This window comes from Grus americana, chromosome 2 (assembly GCF_028858705.1).
Source record: "Grus americana isolate bGruAme1 chromosome 2, bGruAme1.mat, whole genome shotgun sequence".
In the NCBI taxonomy this organism is placed as follows: domain Eukaryota; kingdom Metazoa; phylum Chordata; class Aves; order Gruiformes; family Gruidae; genus Grus; species Grus americana.
The window spans coordinates 145,912,122-145,936,214 of record NC_072853.1 but is presented as its reverse complement, the minus strand read 5'-3'; the positions used below and the strand labels follow the sequence as shown (position 1 = coordinate 145,936,214).

Here is a 24,093-nt window from a genome sequence, read left to right as displayed (position 1 = left end):
CCCATAGAAATGTGCACAAAGGTGAGCCAGGATTATATTTAGAGCTGTGGTATACTGCAAAATGTCTCAGATGTGTCTATTTCATATTCTTTTCCTGTGATTATTTCTTATTGGGTGCTTAAACGTAGTGCATTAAATAATTTCTCTGGGCTAAATCATTGCTTTCCATCAGTGACTAGTGACCCCTTAAAGAGTGAGGGATACAAGAAAAGTAACAAGGTCATAAAATGTTATTGCAGTTACGAAACAAAACAAACCAACCAACCAAACAAAAACACCCCCAAAAAAGAAGCTTTGACAGTTTCTGTGGTGGCTTAGTAGTACTTCAAATCTTTCCAAATTTGTGAGGTCAAATTTTGTCATAGTACCGTAGCTTTTGGAAATTCCTATTTTTATGATATACAGAGTCAGGATTAGTTTAGTCTTACCATAATGCATTACTAATGTGAAAGGTTGGAGAAACATGGGTGTAAGTTACAATAGACACTCATTAGTCTTTTGGGGAACTTGCTATTTAACTTCTCACTGAACCAAACTATTTCCTGTGCAGGTTATTTCCTGTGACCCATAGGTTTACTTGGCAGGTCTCATATTTTCTGTGTACCTCTAAGACCACAGTTTATGTCAATAATGTAATCAAACTGCTGTTGAGGCCTGTGTGGTCTCCCAGTCTATATCTTAAAAGAAATCTAATGACTCTCTCCGAGATCCAAACATCTCACAGAAAACAAAACACAAAAAGTTTTACTTGATAAACATGTCTGATTAGATATGTAGTCTGTCTTTGCTGGTTTGCACATACAGTCAATAGAAATATTTATCTGAAAGGGAGAGTATAACAGAGGGGGGGAAAAAAAGCGAAAGGGAAATGACCACTTCAAACTCACCTGGGGTTTTTGTGCAGCTAAGGATAAAGGAGGTAGGGATCACTTTATCAGTATGAGAAACCTGATTAAGTTATTTGCTGAAAAGATTAATAGAAATGATGCTCTGTTGTAATAAGACTGAAGATGTGGTTCAAAGGTTAGGTTCATCCTAGGAAAAAAGCTCTGTGGAGCTCTACTCCAGCAGTTCTACAAGTGTTCCAGGGTGACTCTTGCAGTTATATTTGCACCACATCAGGATTGTAGGCAGAACAGGGAAGCTGAGGATATTGTTTGAACTACAGTTTAGCTGCCTACTGTTAATAATGAGAAAGACACAATGAAATTTAACAAATCGAGTGTTGCCATCAACTTACAGATTACATTCCTAGTAAAAAGGAAGAAAGAGAACACTTTCAATTTGGACTGAAACAGTCCAATAAAAATAGTGAAATAAACTGTTTACTGGTCTTTTATTTGGGCCATATCAAAGCTTCCCATAGTTATACTTTGACCTCTTGACATTTCCCATACTCCTGCTTTTTATTACTCAGCAGGATACAAAGAAACTGCATACAGTCTCAGCAGGTGGTCAGCTTGTGTTTTTTAAAGATTTTTTTATGAGACGGGAGGCAATACTGGCTAGTCACCTTTCTGTGCTGGAACAAAAATAGGTGTACAGTTTATGTTAACTGCAACATCTTAGTGCAGTAATGAAATAAATCTAACGAACCAGTTCAAAATACCACTGCACACTGAACTGCACTTCATGATTTAATATTACTATCCAGGGGCTTTTGCATTGCTTTTATGGCCTTTTAAAAGAGATCACATCAACCTGAATTGGGCTCAGAACTCCAATTTTGTAAATATAAACTCCTAAAATTTAAAAACCAGTTGAAATATCCTCCTTCACAAAAAACCCCGAATAATTCTAATCACATAGGTGCTTGTAACCCAACAAGTGACTACTCTTGACTGATGTCTAAATACTTAAACTGTAGGAGCTGGAAGGTAAAACTGACTATAAAGCATAGTAAACAGCAATTGCTTGCTTATTACCCACTTGGGGAGAAACCAGAAATAAGGAAATGAGGATCAGAGAGAGCAGGGTAGCTGAAGAATCTTTCCTCTCTGGCTATAGTACACTGCTGTGACAGTGGGGAAAAAAAAAAAAAAAAAAAAAAAGGCAAAAAAAAAAAGCCCACCCAAAACCCTGGAATTGCCTGAGGGAGAATTTCTTCTTGCTGAGGACTTGCTGAAGCAGCTTACCTGGACCTACAGAGCTCAGCACTGTCAGAGAAGTGGGAAAAGCAAGTGTGTGAGGAGAGGAAGGCTTTGGTGTGGGTGGGACATGCCAAGACCTGGAAGGAAGGCAAACTAAGTGCTGCAGATGTTCCAGATAGCTCTGCTGGCCGTAACCAGTTTAGAGATAGGTCAGTGTAGTTTAGATGACTGCCTTACTCCCTTCTTTCCTCAGCACATCAGAAAATGAGCCATCTTAGCTACTGGGTTCTGGTCCCTGCTCCCTGGACTATTCATGCATTTTAAACAATCATTGCCATTTATTTTAACAAAGTAGAAATTTTCCTAGAAAAATAACCTGGCACTGTGCACTTCTAGCTTAGATGCTGTGATCCCTACACAAGAGATTCCAGGTCCTGTCTGCTTGCTCTCTGTCTCACCTGATGAATCTTGTATTATGGGTTAGGCTTCTGCTTAGAGAATTTTAGGCCACTGTGGATGACAGTCAGTCTGCCTCTCTCCTTTCACTATTTTAGGCACTCTGGATATTGCTCTATGGACCAGAGTTTCAAAAGTATCTAGGTATCTACTTATTTTACATCGACGTACTGGGAGCTTCCTGGCTCTCAATCCTTTGGTTCCTTACCATGTCTAAAAAAATCTTCCCTTAGTCTTACAATCCTTCATCTGTAAAATATTCATTGGAGCCAAGCTCATCTTTTACTTAATGGTTTATACAGCACACAACACCACGGGGTCCCAGAATATCTGGACTGTGATGTAGTAAAATAATAATTGATGATAGTGCTACTGCATAATGCTTTTAGTACATGGCATACGTAAAAAAACTTGTAAAAAAAAGAGCATTCATGATGCTCTTGTTTTATGGCAACTGTTTCAGCTGACGTTCTATCTCACCCACTAACATCTTCCATTAGTAGAGGAGGACTTTTGATGTTTAGTGTGGAAAGAAAATCCCACCTTTGATGTCAAGTCAGCATCTGCTTCCTTCCTTTTTTTAGTTATTCATGCCATGAGGTAAAATCTGACATATAAAGAACAGAATAACTGTACCAAAGTGACCTGACATTTTGAGTTACAGTTTCCTTTATGGAAACATACTATAAAACCTAATAGAAAAATAACATTTCTAGAAGTATTTTGTCACAATTTATGGAATGTGTAAGTTGTACAATGTGATTAAAAGGTGTGGTGGGTTGACCCTGGCTGGAGGCCAGGTGCCCACCAGAGCCACTCTCTCACTCCCCTCATTCACTAAACGGGGGAGAAAAGGCATAACGAAATGCTTGTAGGTTGAGATAAGGACAGGGAGAGATCACTCACTAATTGTTGTCACGAGCAAAACAGACTGAACTTAGAGAGGGAATTCATCTAATTTATTACTAGGCAAAACAGAGTAGAGGAATGAGAAAATAAAATCAACTCTTAAAACACTTCCCCCCACCCCTCCCATCTTCCCGGGCTCAACTTCACTCCCGGCTTCAACCTTCCCCCCCTCAGCGGCACAGGGGGACGGGGAATGGGGGTTACGGTCAGTTCATCACACGTTGTTTCTGCCACTTCTTCATCCTCAGGGGGAGGACTCCTCTCATGGTTCCCCTGCCCCAGCATGGAGTCCCTCTCACGGGGTGCAGACCTTCAGGAGCAAACTGCTCCAGCGTGGGATCCCCCACAGGGTCACAAGTCCTGCCAGCAAACTTGCTCCAGCGTGGGCTTCCCACAGGCCACAGCCTCCTTCAGGTGCCTCCACCTGCTCCGGCGTGGGGTCTTCCACGGGCTGCAGGTGGAATCTCTACACCCCCTCATCCTTCCTCCATGGGCTGCAGGGGGACAGCCTGCTTCACCATGGCCTTCACCACAGGCTGCAGGGGGATCTCTGCTCCGGCGCCTGGAGCACCTCCTCCCCCTCCTTCTGCACTGACCTTGGTGTCTGCAGAGTTTCTTACATCTTCTCACTCCTCTCTCCGGCTGCAAAAGCGCTCTCTCTGTTTTTCTTCTTCTTAAATATGTTATCACAGAGGCGCTGATTGGCTTGGCCTTGGCCAGCGGCGGGCCCGTCTTAGAGCCGGCTGGCATTGGCTCTATCAGACACAGGGGGAGCTTCTAGCAGCTTCTCACAGAAGCCACCCCTGTAGCCCCCCCGCTACCAAAACCTTGCCACGCAAACCCGACATAAAAGGCTTCTAGATGAGATATTCTGTACTAAATTCTATGATATATATCTTAGAACCATAGTATATGTCTATGGTAAAGTAGTAGCTGAGCTACTCCTAAATCATATGGTGTTTTTTCTATCAGGATTGGGAAAAACAATGTAGTGCAATTGTACGAAGTGGTTTACTAATGGATAAAACCTTTGTGAAAACATCACTATTGGGAATATGATGAATTGAGAGTAGAAGGTTTTCTACAAGTTTTACAAAGTTTGAACAAAGTTTCATGTTACAGCAAGAGAATACGTTTTACAAACTAAAAATTCTGGGATCAAGTAGTACTAATATAATGAATATAATGGGAATTGTCTTATTAGTTTATGCGGCCTTGAGCAAGCTTCAGAAATTAATCTTATAGTATCATTTCATATCTCAGAATAAGATATTAAGAATATTTCTGCTTGCTACACGTCTATCAATTTTGCTTGATTTTATTCTTTACTGTCCAGTAAAGGGTCTTTTTCTCCCACTAAATAAATGTTGGTAACAGGTTTCAAAACATCCCCGTTTAGAACAACAGTATGCAAAATATCCCTTGATTAGTCTGTCTTCTTTTACCGCTTCTTCTTGTAGTAGCAAAATGGACAGAAGGACTTTTCCCTCTAAACCTCATATTTCTGTAATTTTATGATGTCCTTTCTCTTCAGTACTTTATACAGTAAATTACATGAGCACTGCAACTACTCATGTACCTAATATTCAATAGAAGTGTTTTCAGAAATAAAGCTTTGGCTTTGTCTCCCAGCTTCCATTTGAATTAGTGATGAGGCATTCTCTATTAATTGATGCTCTACCTGTGTTTCATATATATTCCTTCAAAAATCTGCTGGGAAGTGCCAATTTTTGTTCTGTTGTTCACTTACTGATGTATAATTTTTTAAAACTAGATTTTTTACTATCATTTGTCTCTCACTAGCACTGTTAGCAGGATAGATCTACAGAATTTGTTCTAGTAACACAGATCCTCTCTGAGTTAAATTCCTGACTTTTGGATCATTAGCTTTTCAGTGTCTACTGCAGGCATAAATTGAAGTCCAAGAAATTCCATTGAAACCTAAGAGGAAATGTTTTTGCTGCAAGGATGATCAAACACTGGAAGCAGTTGCCCAGAGTGGTTGTGGAGTCTCCGTTCATGGAGATATTAAAAACTGGAGTGGGCACAGCCCTGGGCAGCCTTCCCTAGCTGACCATGCTTTGACCAAGTGTTTGGACTAGAATAACTCCAGAAGTGCCTTCTTACCTCAGTTAGTCTGTGACACTGTAATAATTATCAGTTTCCTGTTTAACAAACACATGAACTGTTTTGATTACACTCAGTCTCTCAGTGACACTGGTTTTCGTTTGACTGTTACAGTTTAGATGATATCTTAGTTGGTGCCCCTCTCTTCATGGAACGAGAATTTGAAAGCAAGCCTAAAGAAGTTGGGCAAGTTTATCTCTACCTGCAAGAAAGTGCTTTCCTCTTCCGAGATGCACAAATTCTGACAGGTGCTGAAGTATTTGGTAGATTCGGCAGCGCAATCACGCACCTTGGAGATCTCAATCAAGATGGATATAATGGTAATTTATATGTAATGTAGTCATATATATCTTTGTATAGCATCGAAATAAAAAATGGCTAAGCAGTGAATATGAAGTGTCTGTGCAGCACCTGAAAAAGGCTTTTTAACATGTAACTGCCTTTTAAAGTTATGAGAATTTACACTAATCCTAATGAAACTGTTATTGAGGGCCAAACCATGAAAAGCTTACCTATAGGAGGACAGTCATATTGACTACTGTTTTTTACTAAATATTAGCATATTCATTTGAACAAAAATATTATCCGTTGTTTTATGACTATAGTTACATTTAAATACTTAGTTAAGATGCTGCATTTGTTTAAAAGCAGAGTTCTCCTTCTCTCCTCAAATGCTTGGATGAGTTTGAGAATTGAATGAGATTCAGTAAATGGAGCATTTTGCCCACAATGAAAGAACTGGACACGTCCAAGCGTCCTATTTTGGAACCAGACTTCCATTGGTAGTTAGGCACAGAAAGAAACGTGCATAATGGGAGCTTTTTCAAATGCCTATAGCACACACACACAACAAAACGTTCATGTAAGTTAACTAGGAGCCTAAATTCAAGAAAACAGTCCAAGTAAACTAACTTGCTTAATTATCTGAGATAGCCTGGATGCCTTGAGCTTCTAGAGTTAGCCTCCAGACGTGGTCAGTAACACCCTGGTTTTCCCTGCATGCATTTCCTTATTTCTTATTTCCCGGATGTTAGAGATCTGCAAAGCAGGCATCTCTGTATATAAAACACCAAGGAGTTTTTCCTGGAGGAGGTATTTTGCACAGTAGCCTTAAAGATTATTGGCCCACTAAGGAAAAATAAATGGACTTAGCTCCTCCTTAACTTGAGGGCTGTTTTTCATGGTGCTGTAGCCACTAAACTCTAGGGCAGTGTCACTAATGTGTGGCTCCTGTGCAAGGGATAAGTCATGTCAGGAGCCATAGAATTGTGTTGGGGTTCAGGGTACACAAAATCCAAATACTATCCTGTGGGTAGAAGCCACTGGATTGTGACTGCTGAGAATATCCTCACTGGTTTGTCCTGGAATCCCACCACAGAGTTCAGCTCAGCTGGACCCCACAGTGGAGACTTCCTGTTTTCTACCTGTGAGCAATAACAGATGCCCCAGCTTCTCTGGGCAGGGAAGGTTTGTATCCCTGCTCTCCAGCATTCTGGTAAGGCAAGGAGGAGACATTCCTTCTTTTCTCTCTCTGTATAGAGAAGGCTAAGAAGGATCTAGAGCCAAAGTCTTCTGCTTCATAACCGAACATGCCAGTCATAAAGCTTTGGTGCACTCCTGCCTTTACAGTGAAGGTACAAATTCCAGGTGCTGACGTGAAATGTAATAAAGGAGTCCAGCACTAGCTCCTAGATCAGAACCTAAAAATGAGAGCTGTAGATATGTATCCTCTTCTAGTGTTTCCTATTGGCAAGCTCAGCTAGTGCAGCTGTTGAATCTCAATCTAGACATGATTCTCTCCGCATCCCATGCATAGGAATTAAGAGCATTGTGAGTTCCGCTTCTTGGATATGGCACCTCATTTTTTTAAGGATTGCAGTGCTTAATTGCATAATGCCCAAGGCCTTCTGTTAAATTCCTGACCCAGTACTATTCCCATTTCTCAATAAGATGTTGGCTTGGTATAGATGAAAACATTATATTCCATTGTTGTCTTTTGTACACTAAAGCACTGGATGTTTGAGGGGGGTGGAGTTTTTTTGTCTATGTTGAATATTTTATCTGGAAAAATAAAATTAATTTTGTCTAACAACTGTTCCTTATTAATTAGGTGATAGAGGTAATCAAGGAAAATTTGTGTCTGTTTAAAAATATGGAAGTAGAAGCAGGCATTCATTAGATCTTGATTTATTAAAGCTTATTAAATGCCCTGGAAATATGGTAGAGGAGTCCACTGTGGACTGGCTATATAATATGATGCAATAACCCCTTCATAGGATTATTTTATAAGCTTTTGTCAGGAAAGTTTGACACAGAAAAGACACTACAAACACTACAAACATTTTTGTGTATTATTTGCCTTAAAACTAGAATCCATACAGAAGTACAGAACATTGAAGTTCTTGCATGTACGTAGCAGAAACCATTTGTGTCTGTTTTCCTGCAGGGACTTAATTTTTGCTTTACTTTAATTGTGCCCATTCTTTTTGTTCTTTTATTGCACTGCAGACATTGCTATAGGTGCACCATTTGCAGGAGAAGACAGAAGAGGGAAAGTGCTCATTTACAATGGCAATAGTAATGGGTTAAATACTAACCCTTCCCAGGTCCTCAATGGAGCGTGGGCCTCACAGTCCATGCCTTCGGGATTTGGCTTCACTCTAAGAGGAGACTCAGATGTAGACAAGAATGATTACCCAGGTAAGATTTTTCCATTAGGGAATTTCAGACTTCCATTCTCTGGAAAATGCATCATGCCTAAACTGCTCCTTTTGAAAGGCAGAGGTCAGAATACAGAATAGACATTTTTGGATAGTTCTAGCTAGCTTTCCTGAGAGTTAAAATCAGACAAAACAAATACTCCCTTTCCTGTCAAAAGACATGATCAGAAAGGCAAGAAAGGGCTTAAATAGTTACATTAACATAAAACATGTGAAGTTTACAATAAAAAGCTTAACCCTTTCCCCCCACTTCCAAAAATTGAATGCGCTCAGCTTACTGAACTTGTAAGGTCTCCTTCATCCTGGCATTCTTTCTTAATTAAAACCATGTTGTGTTGTAGAAGAAGGGGTTGTCTCGGTTGTGTTGCTAAGTTGTTTTTTGCCATCCAAAGAGACACTGAGCTATATATAGGTTCTTAATGGCTTTGATTACATTACAAAATAACAGAATGCAAAGACATTGCTTGAAGGCAGATATTTCGTTTGGGCCTTTCCATCCCTTTTATGTTTTCATTCTGCTATGTGGACTCTTTTAAGGTTAGCTTTGATTCTTCCTTACTAGTTTACCTGACATGCATTCAGATTTATCAAGTTTGTAACTTTAGTTGAGTTTCGCTGGGTAGGTGTATATATATATATATTTTTAAGAGGCATGTTCATAGCATCATAAGTAGTCTGAATGTTGGAGCTATTTTAAATGTGCTTGTATTTACTCTCTCTTTCCTCTAGAAGCAGATCTGTTTCTTTTCATCACAATTCAGAAGTCTTAGCAGGGGTGTGCAGTAAAACATCATATTATTGTGAAAGGTTCATGTATAGTAAAATGCCAATAGTCTTTACTTCCCTAACTATGAAATCACTTCAGTTAGCCTGGGTTATTTCAAGGCTAGTGTTCTTAAAACTTGTGATTTTCAAAGGGACAAAACCAACATCTCTTTTATCTTTTTGTGATGGATTGTAAAAACCATGAACGAGGTGTCTTTTTTTCAAAAGCAGAAGAGAGTTTCCGGGAAGGGGTGTTTACAATAGAAATTACAGGTCTACAAACAGAAAAGCTGACTGCAGACTAATAAAGTGAGGCTATCACAAGACTGAAGTGAGAGGATCTTTAGCATTTGAGAAAACAAAGGGTTTTTAAACACCGTTCTGACTTTTTGTTAGCATATTGTTTATCTTGCTATTAATAGTCTTTCATTGTCCATGACTAATGAGGTTCTTTTGGACAAGGGAGCTCTTTATTAAAGTTTCAGCATTTAAACATTTCCTAAAGCAGCCACAGGGCCCCCCAGCAAAACCAAAGAAAACAGGATATTGCATTCCTGACATTTCTAAGATTGAAAAGATAGAAGGAAGGGAGAGATTCTTTCAGGTCTTCTTTAAGTCACATGGGGAAGAAAGAAGAGTAGAAGTCTAACTAGTGTATTAGCATACTTTATGTGGAGCATCTTTTACACTAATTTGTGAAAAGTTTGAGTGATGTGTCTCAATCTTTCTAAGGGTTTACTGAGGAACTACTATAGTCCATTCAGTTGTGAGATTTCTTGGTGTAATTCTACTTGTCATTGTTGGCTCCATTCTGCATCCTACTTGCAGAATTTCACATTGTGATATCAGCTCACTGTGTGTTAGGTGGTTTAGATTTATGACATGAATTACTTTAGCAAAAAAACCCAACAACCTGCATTTACTGTAACTAGCTTTTCCCTCCATCCCTCAGTTGAATATCTGGATGAGCAGTCCAGAGTACTGGTGAGAATCTGTCAGATGACAGAAGAAAAAAAACTTTACTGTCAGACAACCACCTCTTCCTTAATTCACAAAGAGTTGAAGCGCCAAAACAGAGCTGTAAAAATAGCACAACCATGGCAAAGTGTTAGCACAAAAATAGAACACCTTCCTATGGGAAAAAGGAAAAAAAAGAAAGGAAATAATATGGGGAAATGCACCTCCAGGACAAACACAGTAGGCAATGAAGTAAGTAATCCTTCTTGTATCAAAATGCTTTTCTTCTTCACCTCCTGACGGAAATTCTGAAGGGCAACCCTTGTACAAGGAAGAAACAAGGGACTGAACTTGGAAGAAACAGGAAGGAAATTTTATTTTAGATGTCAGCTGAGAGGCAGAGTATTTGCTGACTATAGAAGGTCTAGGGAACTAACCTTTAATTCAGTGCTTCCCAAAGTACTGGTTGTGACTGTGATTCAAAGAGGGTTGTGAAAGATTAGAAAAAAAATCTCAATTTTCTTTTAAGCTTTTTAATATCTATATTATAAAATCAGCCATTTTATAAAAAAAAATTAATAAAACTAAATTATGCTGACTCATCACTCTGAGGAATTCAGTTCCCATAGGCTGGGAAATGAGACCCAGCTGTAATGTCTGGCTGCAGGTACAACCATTTATTGCCACAGTCTACAGTGAGATTCTCCAAGCAATTAGTTCTTCTATGGCTAGACTTCAAGCGTTGTCTGAAAACGAATGGGCTCAAAACGGGATCACACTTGCAAGAAGTTCTGGACTGACACCAGTTTGTGAGGACTCATATAATTGTAGCTGTGCTTGTACGATTTACTCAAACCCTTGTGCCTAACATTGTTCATGAGGCAGGCATATCCCTGCTAGGAAATGAGAGGCTGAGAGATGGGAGTTACTCTGCCATTTCATTTTTAATGCATTGTGTAGCATTTTCAGAGCTTTTAGAGTTTTGGACCTTATTCTTTAAATCAGACAATGTATTAATGTTCTTGGAGCAGGTCACAGACTTGGAGGCCAGAAGAGACCACCTGCTTGTGTGGCTTCTTATCACAGACCCCTGAGCTTCATCCTGGGCTCACTGTATTGAGCCCTGTAACCAGCGTTCTTAGAGACTGAGTTACAGGTTGGGGAATACAATTCCTAAAAAGTGAGGGTGAAACACAGTCAAATTTTTCTCCTATTGGACAAAGGTTAAATCCTCTCTTGCTGTGAGTTCAATTCAGGCTGAGATCTACATATTAGTCTTGTGGGAAAGAGCAGCCATTTGATACAGTAAGTGGTGTCTTTCTCTCCTCATCCAAATGCCCATATAAGCTTAGGAAAAGAGAAGGAAATAGGGGGCAGACAAAGGCTGCCCAATACTCCGTGCTGTTCAAATCCCCCAGATTTCCTGTGGATGGAGCAGTGGTTTCTCCTTCCTCCTCTTCCTGCAACTCCTGGTCAGCAAAGGGAGAGAGACCGCCTCCTGCTTCCTGATCTTATTTAGGAAAGGCAGAGGAAGACTCCCTTCTCCCCCAGGATGCCAGTTGTATAATAAATGTGGGAGAAAACTGGTCACGGCCAGGTTTAATGATGAGGTAGAAGAGCAGGCAGGGAAGAACATAATACAGCCATACTGAGACGGAGGAAAGATCTGTCTAGCATTGTAGCATGTCTTCAGCAGCGGCCAACGCAGATACCCAGGGAATTGTACAGTTGCTGTGATATTTCCCAGAATATTCACCCGGCTCTAGCCAACTGGATAAGCAAGGTGTCCCTGAGTCAGAGGTGCCACCTTCAAATTTAATAGCCCTTGACAAACTTTTCTTCCAGGAATTAGACCAATCAGTTGTAGAACTCGTGTGAACTTTTGGTACCCACAGCAACCTGTGTCAAAGGGCCCCACAGCCTTGTTTTGTGAAGAAGTAATTCTTTTCACTGCACCCCATTCAAGTCTTGAACGTTCCAATGGACAGTTTCTTTGGATGTGCCCTAGTTCTTATACAGAAGAGACAGTAAACAATTCTTCTTTAGTCTGCTGCTATTTTACAGACCTCTGCCATATTCCCTCCCTCAGCCATATGTTTTAACAGTCCTGTGGAAGGAACTCTAATTTACTTAATTGTTCCTTGTGCAGAGACAAATGGCACACCAGTCCTGCTGTACCAGATGGTTCAGTCTTGCCATCACTGCTGCCTCTTCTTCATACATTTTTATGTAAAAAGCAGTGTGTAAAGTGTGACTTATGTGTGGCTAAAGCATTGCTTCTAATAAAGATTTTACCATTGACCTGGTTTTCGAACTTATCTGACAGGGGAAAAAAAGCTGTATCTTCCCTACTGAGAAGAAAATCAGAATTAGTACTTGACAAAACAATAATCCTAAACCTTTTTCATTGGTATCAGTGATTATGTTTGTGCAAGAAAATAAAGTGAGCCAGGAACTGTGATCTGGCCTTGAGGCTACATGGCACAGCACAGCTCACCATCATCAGATGAAACCCTCCTGCCCACTGAACCAGGATGGCCATATCCAAACTGCCTTTTGGGAAAGGTGTTTGGCCCAGGCTATTCCCCAGACCATTCCTGGCCACTATCTGGGAGAATACTAACGTGCACACACTGAAATCAGACCAGAGTCTGTGCTAACAATATAAAAATCTGGACAGTACCAACACAGTGCTCAAGCTCATGCCCTGACTTATTTTAATTTCACTTGTAACCACTCACTGCACAAAGCACAGGATGCTGGCTGCACAGCACAGACAGCTGAATGGCCACCTAGGCAACATTGTACCTAAAAATGAAACTTTCTCTAGTAGGGTCAGCATGCGGATAGGGCTGCTTTCCTTCTCATTAATGACCATCTGTCTTCAGCTGCCCTGGCATAGATGTTATCACTGTAACAGTAGTAGACCTCTGCTCTCAGCATTGTGAAAATACAGGGATTTTTCTAACCTTTCAACAGGGAAGATTTAGTTTTGTTATTAAGCACAACCCTTGGTTTACATCACAGCTTTCCAGCGAAGGACTTCTGTAAATTGTGTCATACTCGCAGACACTCCAGATGTTGTGCCCAGAACTGTTTCTTTATCTACACAGACAGGGTGATACTATGGTAGTCTCTGCTTTGCAGGCTCTGAGGTAGTGGGAAACTTTCAACCCTGGTAAGAAGCAGAGGCGAAAAGCTGTGCCGATCATCCTGACAGCTGTGTTGCTCTAAAGACATGCAGCTGCCCTCTCACTGTGGTGGTGTTCATCACCTTCAGCCCCAACAGAGCGTTCTTCCTCACCTAGCAGAAGAATTGCAATGCCAAACAGTGCTGATGGTGGTAATGAATGAATGGATGCTCCTTGCTCTGTAGTCATGTAAGAGTTATGCAGAACCTGATCAAACTCTATAGTCGGATAAGGTTACTGAGAGGGAAACAGTAACAGGCAGCGGATTAAGCATGTTAGATAGATTGAATGTACCAGCCAGGTCTGTGCTTTTCATGTGACTATTCAGGGGAACAAACATCGTGCAGCTTTCCCAGTCTTTCAAGCATGGCACTGACAAGGTTTGTACCATACTCATCTGAGATACTCAGTATGTCTCCAGTATACAATATGTATTCAGTATTTGAAGGAAAAGACCGATTAATCCTATTAAGCTGCTTTTACTCTAGTGAATTAAATATGCTGTCTTTAGTTCTGAACTGTCACTGAAGAGTCCTCGTCCACAATATCAAACTCATTTTCTTGCCAAAACAGGGATGCTCTCTTTTGGAGTTCAGTAATTGGCATGGGCCAACTGCTTTAGGGCCATTCTAATGACACAACCACAGACAGTGCAGGTATGGCACACAGGCACATTCTCTGGCACTAATTTACTAACACTGACAGATTTGTAACATCTTTCAGCAGACGATCCATTTCACAGTTTTCTAACAACTCGTTTTCTAAGTTCATATTCAAAGGAGAGGATTTGATCTCACGTATGTTGCTATGGTAAATACTGACTTAATGCCGTTAGCCTGGATTGATAAACATGTAAAAAAAATGAAGAGGATTAAAGAAATAAAGGAGGAGAGTGAATGGAGTGAAAAAGTGTAAAAGATAGGCTTTTTTCATCAGTTTAAGTGCAAATACAGTGGTAGCTGGAAGGAATCGTACAAGATTCTGTGCTGTACTTTTCAGTGCCAAGGTTAGGACGTGATTTGATGGTTGGACTTGGTGAACTTAGAGGTCTTTTCCAACCTTAATGATTCTATGATTCTTTGACATGGCAAAGCAGCATTGTGCTGTATCTGAGGCCATACTGGCAAGGCCCACAACACAGTTTATATAGCCATGGAATTCTCTGTAATAGCAGCTCTTTGAGGTTTGCGTAAAGATATTCTAAATCCCTGCCTCAGCACAACCTTCCTGGCTGTCTTCTATGTTGGAAGATCTGAGCAACATAATGATAACTTTCAACACAGCTTCCACTCCACTTCCCAGTAAATCTGGGGCTTTTAGGGCCCCTTTGCTCCATTCTGAGCTTTATTTGTGTCATCAAGGCCTGGAGCAAGGAATGAAGCCTCAGCTTAGGCATGTATTTTAAATTATAGTTTATTTTGTTTGTAATTTTATTTGTCTTTTTCTATTAGCATAGTTCAATTTTCATAGGAACAAAAGAAATCTATAAATCTGTTTAATGGGAATGAAATTTGTTTCTTTTGGCTTCTGGGCATCCGTTCAAAGCTGGTTCCCACTGAGTGCTTGGAGCCTATGATTATCTAGGTGATGGTGCCACACTTCCAGCTGGTTCATCTATCTGTGCAGGGCTCAGGCATTTGGAGGCTGTAAGGTTTCCACCCTCACATTTCAGCATATGTTCAGTCACTTGATAGCTGAGCAAATAGTTTATAATGAATAACTTACTCAACTCATTAAGCTTGCTTTCTTTTTGTAGCATATCCTCCAGCAGACTGTGGTTTCTTCAAATGTGTTTGTGAACCAGGGTGATTTAACCACTTTCTTTTAACAGTGCGGGTGGATTCAGAGCAGTGCTCTAGATTAATTCACTGTTCAAAGACTGATGATTAGTTAATTAGTTAATTGCTCAAATAAATTATGCACTATTGTTTCTGCTCTCTGCCTGTTTAGATGCTTGTGTAAGTCTTCCTTATTACCTTAGAGTGTCACCCTGGAGTCGGTGCCACTGAAGCTCCATCTTTAAGGTATCCTGCTTTTATAGATGTACAGCTGTTGGCCTGTTCTTTTTGGTTATTCTTTTTAGTCAAGCCTTTGTCAGCACAGGGAAATGTATAAAGGCATCTTCATGCCTTGTTATTTTGGACTCGGTTGTTCTCTTGAGAATAGCATGTAGTTAATATAAACAAATGACACTAGAAATGTTTTAAGAAGGAAACAAGTGTGATGATAGACAAAATTTCCTCAGAACTTCAGTAAGCCAGTTTAATCTTATTAAAATAGGAGTAGTTAAGAGCTCCATCTGCTAAGTACATTAACTCAAACAGCAGGAAGAAAACCCTCAAGTTTCTTTCTGAGAGGCAAAGGTTCTTCAGCATTCATAATTTTTTTTTTGACAACAATAGGCATTATGCCAACAATATCACAAATCATAATCTAGTGATGATTAAATTATGAAGTTGATCCAGGAGATTTGTGGAAGACAAACAAATTAAATCAATGAGAAGCTGCATCTGCTCTGGTAAGAGAGGACTGCTGAGCGTGGGAGCCAGAACAAGGGCATGGGTTCTGCCAGCAAATGCAGAAAAGCTGAAGTGTTTCTACCAGCTAATTGTGTTTTCACATGAATAATCAATCAAAAATGTAGCAACAAGCCAAGAATCTTCTGCAAATATGTTAATTTTATGGCAAATTACAATCTGTGTAATTTACAGGTATGCTTTTTTTAAAATTCTTTGAGATATTTAATTAAATCATAATATTGTGCCCAATGGAATATAAGAATAAATCAATTAATTCCAGCAAGTAGGAATTTACTGAAGTGATAGAACTTTAACTGCCCTCTTGGATTTGTTTGTAATATAATGAAAAATAGCATTATATTATGAAAGGGACTCATTCAGACAAAATGGGAGTATTGAAATGAATTAGCCTTAGCTATTATCCTTAACAGACCTGCTACCAGACTGGTTGAGAATGGTAGGATTGGAAGAAAGTGCCTCTGTGTTGGGTGGTGGTTGTTTGTAGTATTCAACTAAAATTCTTGAGTAAAGTTGACTGAACTGGACAATCCTGTGTCCTTTATTATGGTCAAGCCTGAAGTAATGGCCATTTAAAGGAAATTTTATTCTGGACCTTTGCTAGTGACATTTGGGAGTGTAGTGCTCTCTGAAATCCTAGAAAACAAATAGAAATCTGATTGTGGGCCTCTTTGGCACCTGATCCACTGAGGGAAATAAAAACCAAAAAGGCTTACAAAGATTTTTTTAACAGGATTTCCAGTTATGCAGTTTTCTTACTCTCTTTTATGAAACTTCCATTAGCACCTGTACTCAGGATTCTAATTGTTTTCCAGTCCCTATTTGTACTATGTAATTAAACTGACAGACTATACAAAGTGATATTTAAAGCTGTCAGCAAATCATTCTGAGTCCATAAAGTCAACACTTTCCTGCCTATATCCTGGTAGAGTTGCAGTGGGGAGGTAACTCAGCTATCTATTGTTTAATTTTTGGGTATCTCACGAGTGAAGTGTGTGCCAATTATGTAGTCCTTCATCAGCTGTTGCTCTTGGCCACTGTGCCCCATGAAGTGAGAAGAGATACCGTGCCTTGGCAATTTCTCTTGAGATTGCTGGGCAGACTCCAACCAAGTGTGGGGTGCTCAGCATGCCACATGTTCCTCCCTGCATAGAGTCGCTGGGGCTACATTTCTCACAGGGGATGGAGATGTCATTTAAAAATACCAGATGATCAAAAAATTTGCTCAAGTTAAGAAATTAATATATCTTGTTGAGACTGGAGGTAGGACTTTTTTGATCTTCCTACTTCCTCCCGTTGGTTGCAGGCTTAGTCAGCATCATGGCAAGTTTCTGTCCTTTATCACATGACATTTCAGGTCTGGCACAGCCACACGGCAGAAAGTGCAGATAAATAGACCCGCTTACAAAATCCAGTGTGCCTTTCAGTGTCATCTGTGAATACTCAGATATACTTAACTTTTTATGATAATTTTATCTCGGAAAATGGATTTTCTTCACCAGTGTCTTGCAGGCCTTCCATTTAGAGCAAAGTAAAATTTGAAATAAACTTTAGGATTGTTTAACTTTGCACAGTGCCCCTTGACTTCAGTTAAGTACATGCCAAAGACACTTGTTTCAGGATTAAGCTCTGTGAGCTCCACCAGTTGGGATTTTAGTGCATATGACCCTCCAGCTGTATTGAAATGCAAGTTGAAAATTCCTTCAGAGTCACTCCGTGCTTGTTTTCTTAGTTTTTGCGGTGTGGTTGTGACCCCACAGCTCATTTATTCCACAACAGCAATGAGGCAGAAGCACATGGCTGTTGCCATCAGCCCCTCCTTACAGATCTCTGCTTCTCTGAAGGGTAGGTCCGATAAAGGATCTTCTAAATGAGATGACATACGCAAAGTGGTCATTTACTTAAATCTATGAGGTCGGTCCCTCATCCTCCGTCAAGAAATATGAGAAAAGGAGTGAACGAGATTTTGTGATTCTGATACTTCTCTCTCTTTGTTTCTCTCTTTACTTATACACATTTTAATCTGGGTTTGAAAAAACCCCTCATAAATGCAAAGCAGCAAGGATTTTCATATGCTTTTCTTCAAAGGGTTTGGAAGGGTTATAAGTAGTTAAGCTGGGGGTTTTTTGCTATGAATTCCAAATTGCTTGTTAAACCCTTATTTTTCAACTACTGACCTTTGCATCAGTGACATTGCGTGCGTAACATTAACAAGCAATGAATAAAGACAACTTCTCTCTATTTTTAGGAGGGGAAAGTTGCCAAGCTTTGGATAATTTAGACATCTCATGCATTTTTTTCATAGAAATTATTAGTAACTTTTCTTCTGCAGAGCACACAACAAATTCAAAACTTCTGCTTATAAAAGTGCTCTGATTTGATGTGTATTCAAATCTCATGGATTTATATCAATGTCAAAAATGTTTTTTTCCAATGATGGGTATAGGAGTTGCACCCCACAATACAATGAAAGAAAGAATAAAACTAGTCTGTAACAGAACAAGTAGAAGCAAAGCAAAATCCTTAATGGATCTTCCAGTGAATACTCTGCTTGAACATATAATGACTTGGTCCTTATATTAGATTGTAGATGTCACTACCAGGTATAAGTATGTTTTACCGTTTGCGTATTCATTCTTAAGTCCACTTTTCCTACTGAGTGGTTTCACTCCTTCAAGCTCTTTGGGTCAAGAATAAGCATGACTTAGACCAGAGAATAAAGGACATGTCAGGGAAAAAGTAAGAGCTTCCAAAGGAGAGTGGCATGAGCACAGTCCTGGCTGCCCTTAGAGTATGCTTAAACAGGGCCTTTGTGATGGTGCCATGACTGAATGTCCTCATCTTTTTTGCTGTGTCTCCGAACCTGGCTGAGGTGGCAATACAGAAAGACTGCTTATGGAAAAATCAGTCTTTTGGTGGTTGGGGTCTGTAATTGCTCCTCTAGACCCATTACCATCCGTCTTCAAATAAGCTGGGCTCTGTCCCAAACAAACCAGGATTTAACTATTAAGCAGATGGACAAAATCCCCTTTAATATTAACGTGGGGATGCTGAGATAGTGGGGACCTGAGTCCACACAGCTGTAGATAGTGAGATAAAGAGTTCACTCATACTAGTGAGGCTAACTGTATCTCACAGCCTCATTCTTTTTACGTTCAGATTCAAACAGGCTACATTTTATTAAGCTGACTCAAGTTGTGTGTTCAAGCTTTCCTTTGTGGCCATGAAGGGTTGGAGTACTTTATTTTTTAATGAAAAATTTGATTATGAAATCGTCACAAGACCAGGATCTGGATAAGTCTTGGATATCTACCTGTTTTGTCTCTGCCATAACATAGCCCTGTACTGAAACCTTTTGAGTTACCAAGCATGAAACACTGCATATCCTAATTTAAGTCTGTTGCAGAATTCATAAAGAGTGTCCAGCTGGGAAGAACAGAACGGAAGCCCCTCCCTTCTTGTCTTTCACTTTCTGTTCATAACGTGTTTCTTTCTCATTTAAAACAAACAAACAAACAAAACACAAAAAAACCCAAACACAAAGCCCCCAAAAAACAACAGAATATTAAATCTTTAGGAGTTGCCATGGGTGCTGCTGTCAGGGAGCTACCAGGAAAAGTTCTGCCATGTGCATTGTGGAGCTTTTATGGTGATGGCTATGTCTCAATCAGTTGTTTATTTAAGAGTAAAATATCTTTAGGTTTTTGGTACTGTGTGCAAGTTTTCTATAAAAGCTGCTAACGAAAAGGACTCATAAATGTCCCAAAAAGGAGATAAAAACAACACTCATTTTCTTTTGCTATTTAAAATGTTCCTGAGCCTGAAGCGTATTTCTCTAAGGCCAATGGAAGTAGAAAGATGTAAATGTTGTACAAAAAGAGGATCAGAACCATAAACTGTCCATGCCTGGTCTTATTAGGACATTATTCAATGTAATTTATTGTAGGACATGTGGAGTACTTGTTTAAACTCGTGAAAGCCTGACCATTTGAAAAGCAGACAGAGCACTGGAAAACACGTGGCCAGACCTGGCCCAAACCCACCCAGCTAATCAGCGTCAAAGCTTTTGTACTTGCATCATGCTCAATGACTTCAGGGCTTCTTAAGCAAACCAGTGCTCAAACTATGGAAGCAGCAAGTAAGGATTTGTTTACAACCCTGAGTACTGGTTTAATTAACTCATTTAGATCAATTTAGATTGCCAGTACCACTGAAAGGTCTGTTGTCTACTGAATTGGACACGTGTAAATCAATATGATAACAACAGTGGAGTGAAAGGGGTGCCCAGATGGACACTAGGGGCTTTGAAAATGAAATAAAGCTCTTTCCTTTTCTTGAACTGTGCTCCAGCTAGAGGCAGCAGGAATGCTGATCCTTTTCCCTCACTGCTTGGCCCCAGCTTTTCTCCAGCAGGTCTGAATGATCCAGGAAGCCAGTCTGGATCTTTCCAGAGAGCCCTGTGTGGGCACTCCAGGCAAAAAGAGGAAATATTTGCGTCTGTAGATTCCCAACCCTGGCTGGTGTCCAGTAACAAAGATGTGCCCCAGGCCTAGTGTAGCACTTGTGTTGTTGACTCCATCTGTTCCAAATGGTGACTGATGGGGAGAAAAATGGCCTTAGATGGATAACTATTGTAAGCCTTAGCACATGCTGCTACAATGCTGAAAACATTAGAAACTATAAAATCAGCCATCCTCTCACCTGTGCATTGTATTTATGTACACAGAGATGTAATGCTTAAATTAATGAACAAATTACTTAAAACACAAAGCAGGATTGTCAAGAAGGAATGTCATAAATTTCAACATGACTTGTATGAGAGTGACAAAGTGGTTTGCATCTCTTAGTGTAATGTGCAATTCATTGTTTGGAATAAAATGAGTAGGGGTTAATGCCATCCTTTTTCCCCTTTAATGCAAGTTGGAGAGAAATGAGATTGTGGCATGGGTGACCTTGTGTTAAACAGTTTGGCACTTACTGTATACAACCAAGACATTTATGAGCCCATCTCTGACAATGTGAAATGTTTTCTTTCAGATACACTGTTGAAAAAATTACTCAGAAAGGAATTATCATCTCATTTGTTTTATGTTACTGCATTTTTAATATAAATAATCTAGGCTGGAAAAAAAGGTATGAGAGACTTCTATATAGTTCTTCTGAAACTGTTTTGTTTATTCTAGATTTAATTGTAGGTGCATTTGGAGCTGGAAAAGCAGTTGTTTACAGGTACGTGGTAAATACAATGAATTTTTTATTTTACAGCTTTGGTGGGAGATCTGCAAATAAACAAATTTCACATTCTTGTGTTTCCCTGGTACAATATGTAAAAGATGCTCATTACAGGTGATAAATTAAGCATCTTGTGAGAAACAAATGCTTTTTTTCCATACTCAAAACTTGTCATTTTCAATGAAAATTTCCATGCTTAGTCTTAGCTCAGGAAACAACTTCTGGAATATTTGACTGCTCAGTTAATTTTAAATAAAACAAGAAGAGAAAATGGTATCTTTTCTACCTTTAAAGCTATGTCACACATGTTCCTATACAGTCAAAAAGTTCTTGCTACAGCTCATCAGAGAGAAATTCAAAAAGCATAACACTGAAATTTCGTTTATTTCCTGGGGGAACGGTACTAGTAAGAAATTTTCAAGTGACTCTGATTCTTCAGAGCTCGTGTACATTAAGATGTGAACTATTTATTGAAAATAAAGACTGCTGCTATTAGCTTCAGTTTAGAAAAAATGTACGAGATCCCATTTTACAAATCAAAAGTTATTGCTGACTATGAATTTTGACTAAATGCACTGTTTGTTTAGAGGTATAAATTAAAACTACCAAATACATAAACAAAAATCTGCTGTTGCCCTCTTAGTCCAGCCATGCCGATAGTTCTTTGCATTCAAATATTCACCATCTGTTGCTGCAACAATGTGGTCATATTTCTTGATTCCTCTCTGACTTATTGTTTGTATCCCCATCGGTACCTGACTGAGAGAAGGCATATTCTGCTTCCCAACTGAATGTTTGTCAAAGTATAAGAATTTTGCAACAGGAATGTTAGCTCATTTTAGCTAACACTGCAGGTGCAGTGAGTAGGCCTGATTTTCCTACTGCTCTATTTAAGAATCATGTGACTAATTTGCAATGCACCATTTTGCAGTGGTATGAGTGACTGCACAGGATGTGAGATATTGGAGAATTAGATCCAGTGTGTATTTTAGATAGCAATAAAACATGTTCTATTTAATTTAAGAAAGTGAATAGCAGGAGGCCCTCAATCTTTCCATTTCCTGGCCAGAGTGTATCAAATATGCAACTTGTCGCGTTGGAGAAATGGAATTGTATTAACTGAAATTTGCTAGAAAAAAGGTTTTCCCTGTTGCACAAAAATTAAGAAAGTAATGTTATTTTTCAATGTCTTGCTGAAGTAATATAGAGCAGTAATCATAAAAGCTTAGCTGTGGATTAAAATATGAGGAAAGTAATTTTGTAATAAGATGGTTTTGCCAGAATTATGTAAGTTACTGTAAAATAGTACTACTGTCTTGAAAAAACCCAGAATTTAGACCCTTTCTTGTTTTCATTTCTGTTCTAAATTGCTCTCAGTTACAGATTATCTCATTACGTAATAAAAGATTGTTATTCAGAAGGATGGTTCCCATCACCACAACTATATATTCACATACTCAGCAGAATTTTGTGATGATCGTTCCTGGTTTCCAAAGTCAATTGTCTCTAGACATGTCAGACAGAGTTTACTTTATTATTGGCTCAAGATATTCTAGATCAACTGTTACTTCAACCAAATTATGTTCATTTTTTAAAGAATCTTACACAGAGATAGCAAGCCTGAATATGTCACCGTTAATGGAGACAGAATAAAACAAATCCAACAGTATAAAGTAAGGGCCAAAGGACTGCTGTAAATCTCCAAAGGCAGACTCAGTCCCTTTGTGAGAACTCAATGTGATGAAATGTGCCTGATGTGCCTCAGTCCCAGCACACACCTTTTGTTAACTATAGGATACTGTTTCAATGATGCTGTTAACATGTGATTTTAATTTTTTTTTTTTTTTTTTTTTTTTTTTTTGTGAAGAGCTTTGCAAATGTCGTAGTAGGGAGTATCAGTTTCTGACCAAAAAGAAAAAAAATAGTTCTTTTAGGTAGGAGCAGCATTATAAAAGCATTTTCTCCCAAGGAACCCTACATTTCTGGCTTCTTTGTGGCTATCATCTCAGTTGTTTTCTCTGCTGCAACTTAGGTACTAATGTGCTACTTCTGTATGCAGTGAACCTTATTTCTGTCCCTCAGAGCCAGGCCTGTTGTGACAGTGAATGCTCAGCTCATTCTGAACCCCATGATTGTGAATCCAGACAATAAAACTTGTCAACTCCCTGACTCTCAGCTTTTGGTGGCTTGGTAAGTTCATGATTAGGCAAAAGAAAAATTCCTCATCCTCTTTCTCAAATAACTTCCTAACTTTTCTTGCAGCTTTTTGTTGAACGTGTTCGAAGTTCAAAAAAATGTTCACATGTGCTATATGAGCACAACAAAAAACCCCTGTATAGAACAGAGTTCTTTTTGATGTCTTCCAGTACTTCACAGATTCTCAAAACAAAGTAGCTAAAAGTCCTTTGATACGCTGAGTCTCTTTCTGCATAGGAGGATGCGCGGTGACTCCTAGGATCAAGCTGCAAATTCAAATTCAGTGTTTGGATGAATGAAACATGAAACAGCTCAGACAGACAAAACACAGAAACATTAATCTGTGAAAACATGCATCTTTGTTGAGAAAATGTAACAGCGAAAGTGATGAAAAGAGCTGGTGGGTCCACCATATTCTGTTAGAGAGAGACCTCAGGTCTTTGTGGAAGAGAGAAGGTATCTGGCCAGCCATCCTGAGAGCAGTTCGGGATATTGTTTCTGGCTGCCATTGGTCAGAGGAAAGGTTTTTTCAGTGCATTGTACAGGACAATGTTGCATAGTTCTTTAAATGAGAAATCCTCTGCCACAGTAGCATTTAGCTTTGAAAAGAAAAGGTACATTCAAAAATTTGTAGCTAATTAAAACAATTTAAGATCAGTTACAAATATAAAATGCTTGCAGGACAGTTGGAGGCTATCTAGTAGCACATAATACCACATAAAGGCACGTTTACTGCACTAGAAAAAAAGTCACTTAGAAAGGACCCCAGAAACAGTTGATAAAAGAGGCTATTACAAATACATAAGATACTGTTTAAAAGTGGAAATCATAACAAATGAGGAAACTGAAAACAAAACAGAGCATAAACATGTGCAAGTTGAATATAAAATACCAGTAAGTCCTGCCAGAGAGA

General features: G+C 39.3%; 1 protein-coding gene across 4 annotated transcripts in view; it reads left to right on the top strand.

The window, feature by feature from the left end:
* The window catches only part of ITGA8 (integrin subunit alpha 8), a 111,189-nt gene that overhangs the window by 23,911 nt on the left and 63,185 nt on the right, over positions 1–24,093 (top strand). For all 4 annotated transcript variants that reach the window (XM_054816426.1, XM_054816427.1, XM_054816425.1 and 1 more), the window contains 4 exons: positions 5,697–5,902; positions 8,091–8,282; positions 20,936–20,981; positions 23,067–23,174. In XM_054816426.1, coding sequence (XP_054672401.1) covers positions 5,697–5,902; positions 8,091–8,282; positions 20,936–20,981; positions 23,067–23,174 — 552 coding nt within the window. The remainder of the gene's footprint in view (positions 1–5,696; positions 5,903–8,090; positions 8,283–20,935; positions 20,982–23,066; positions 23,175–24,093) is intronic.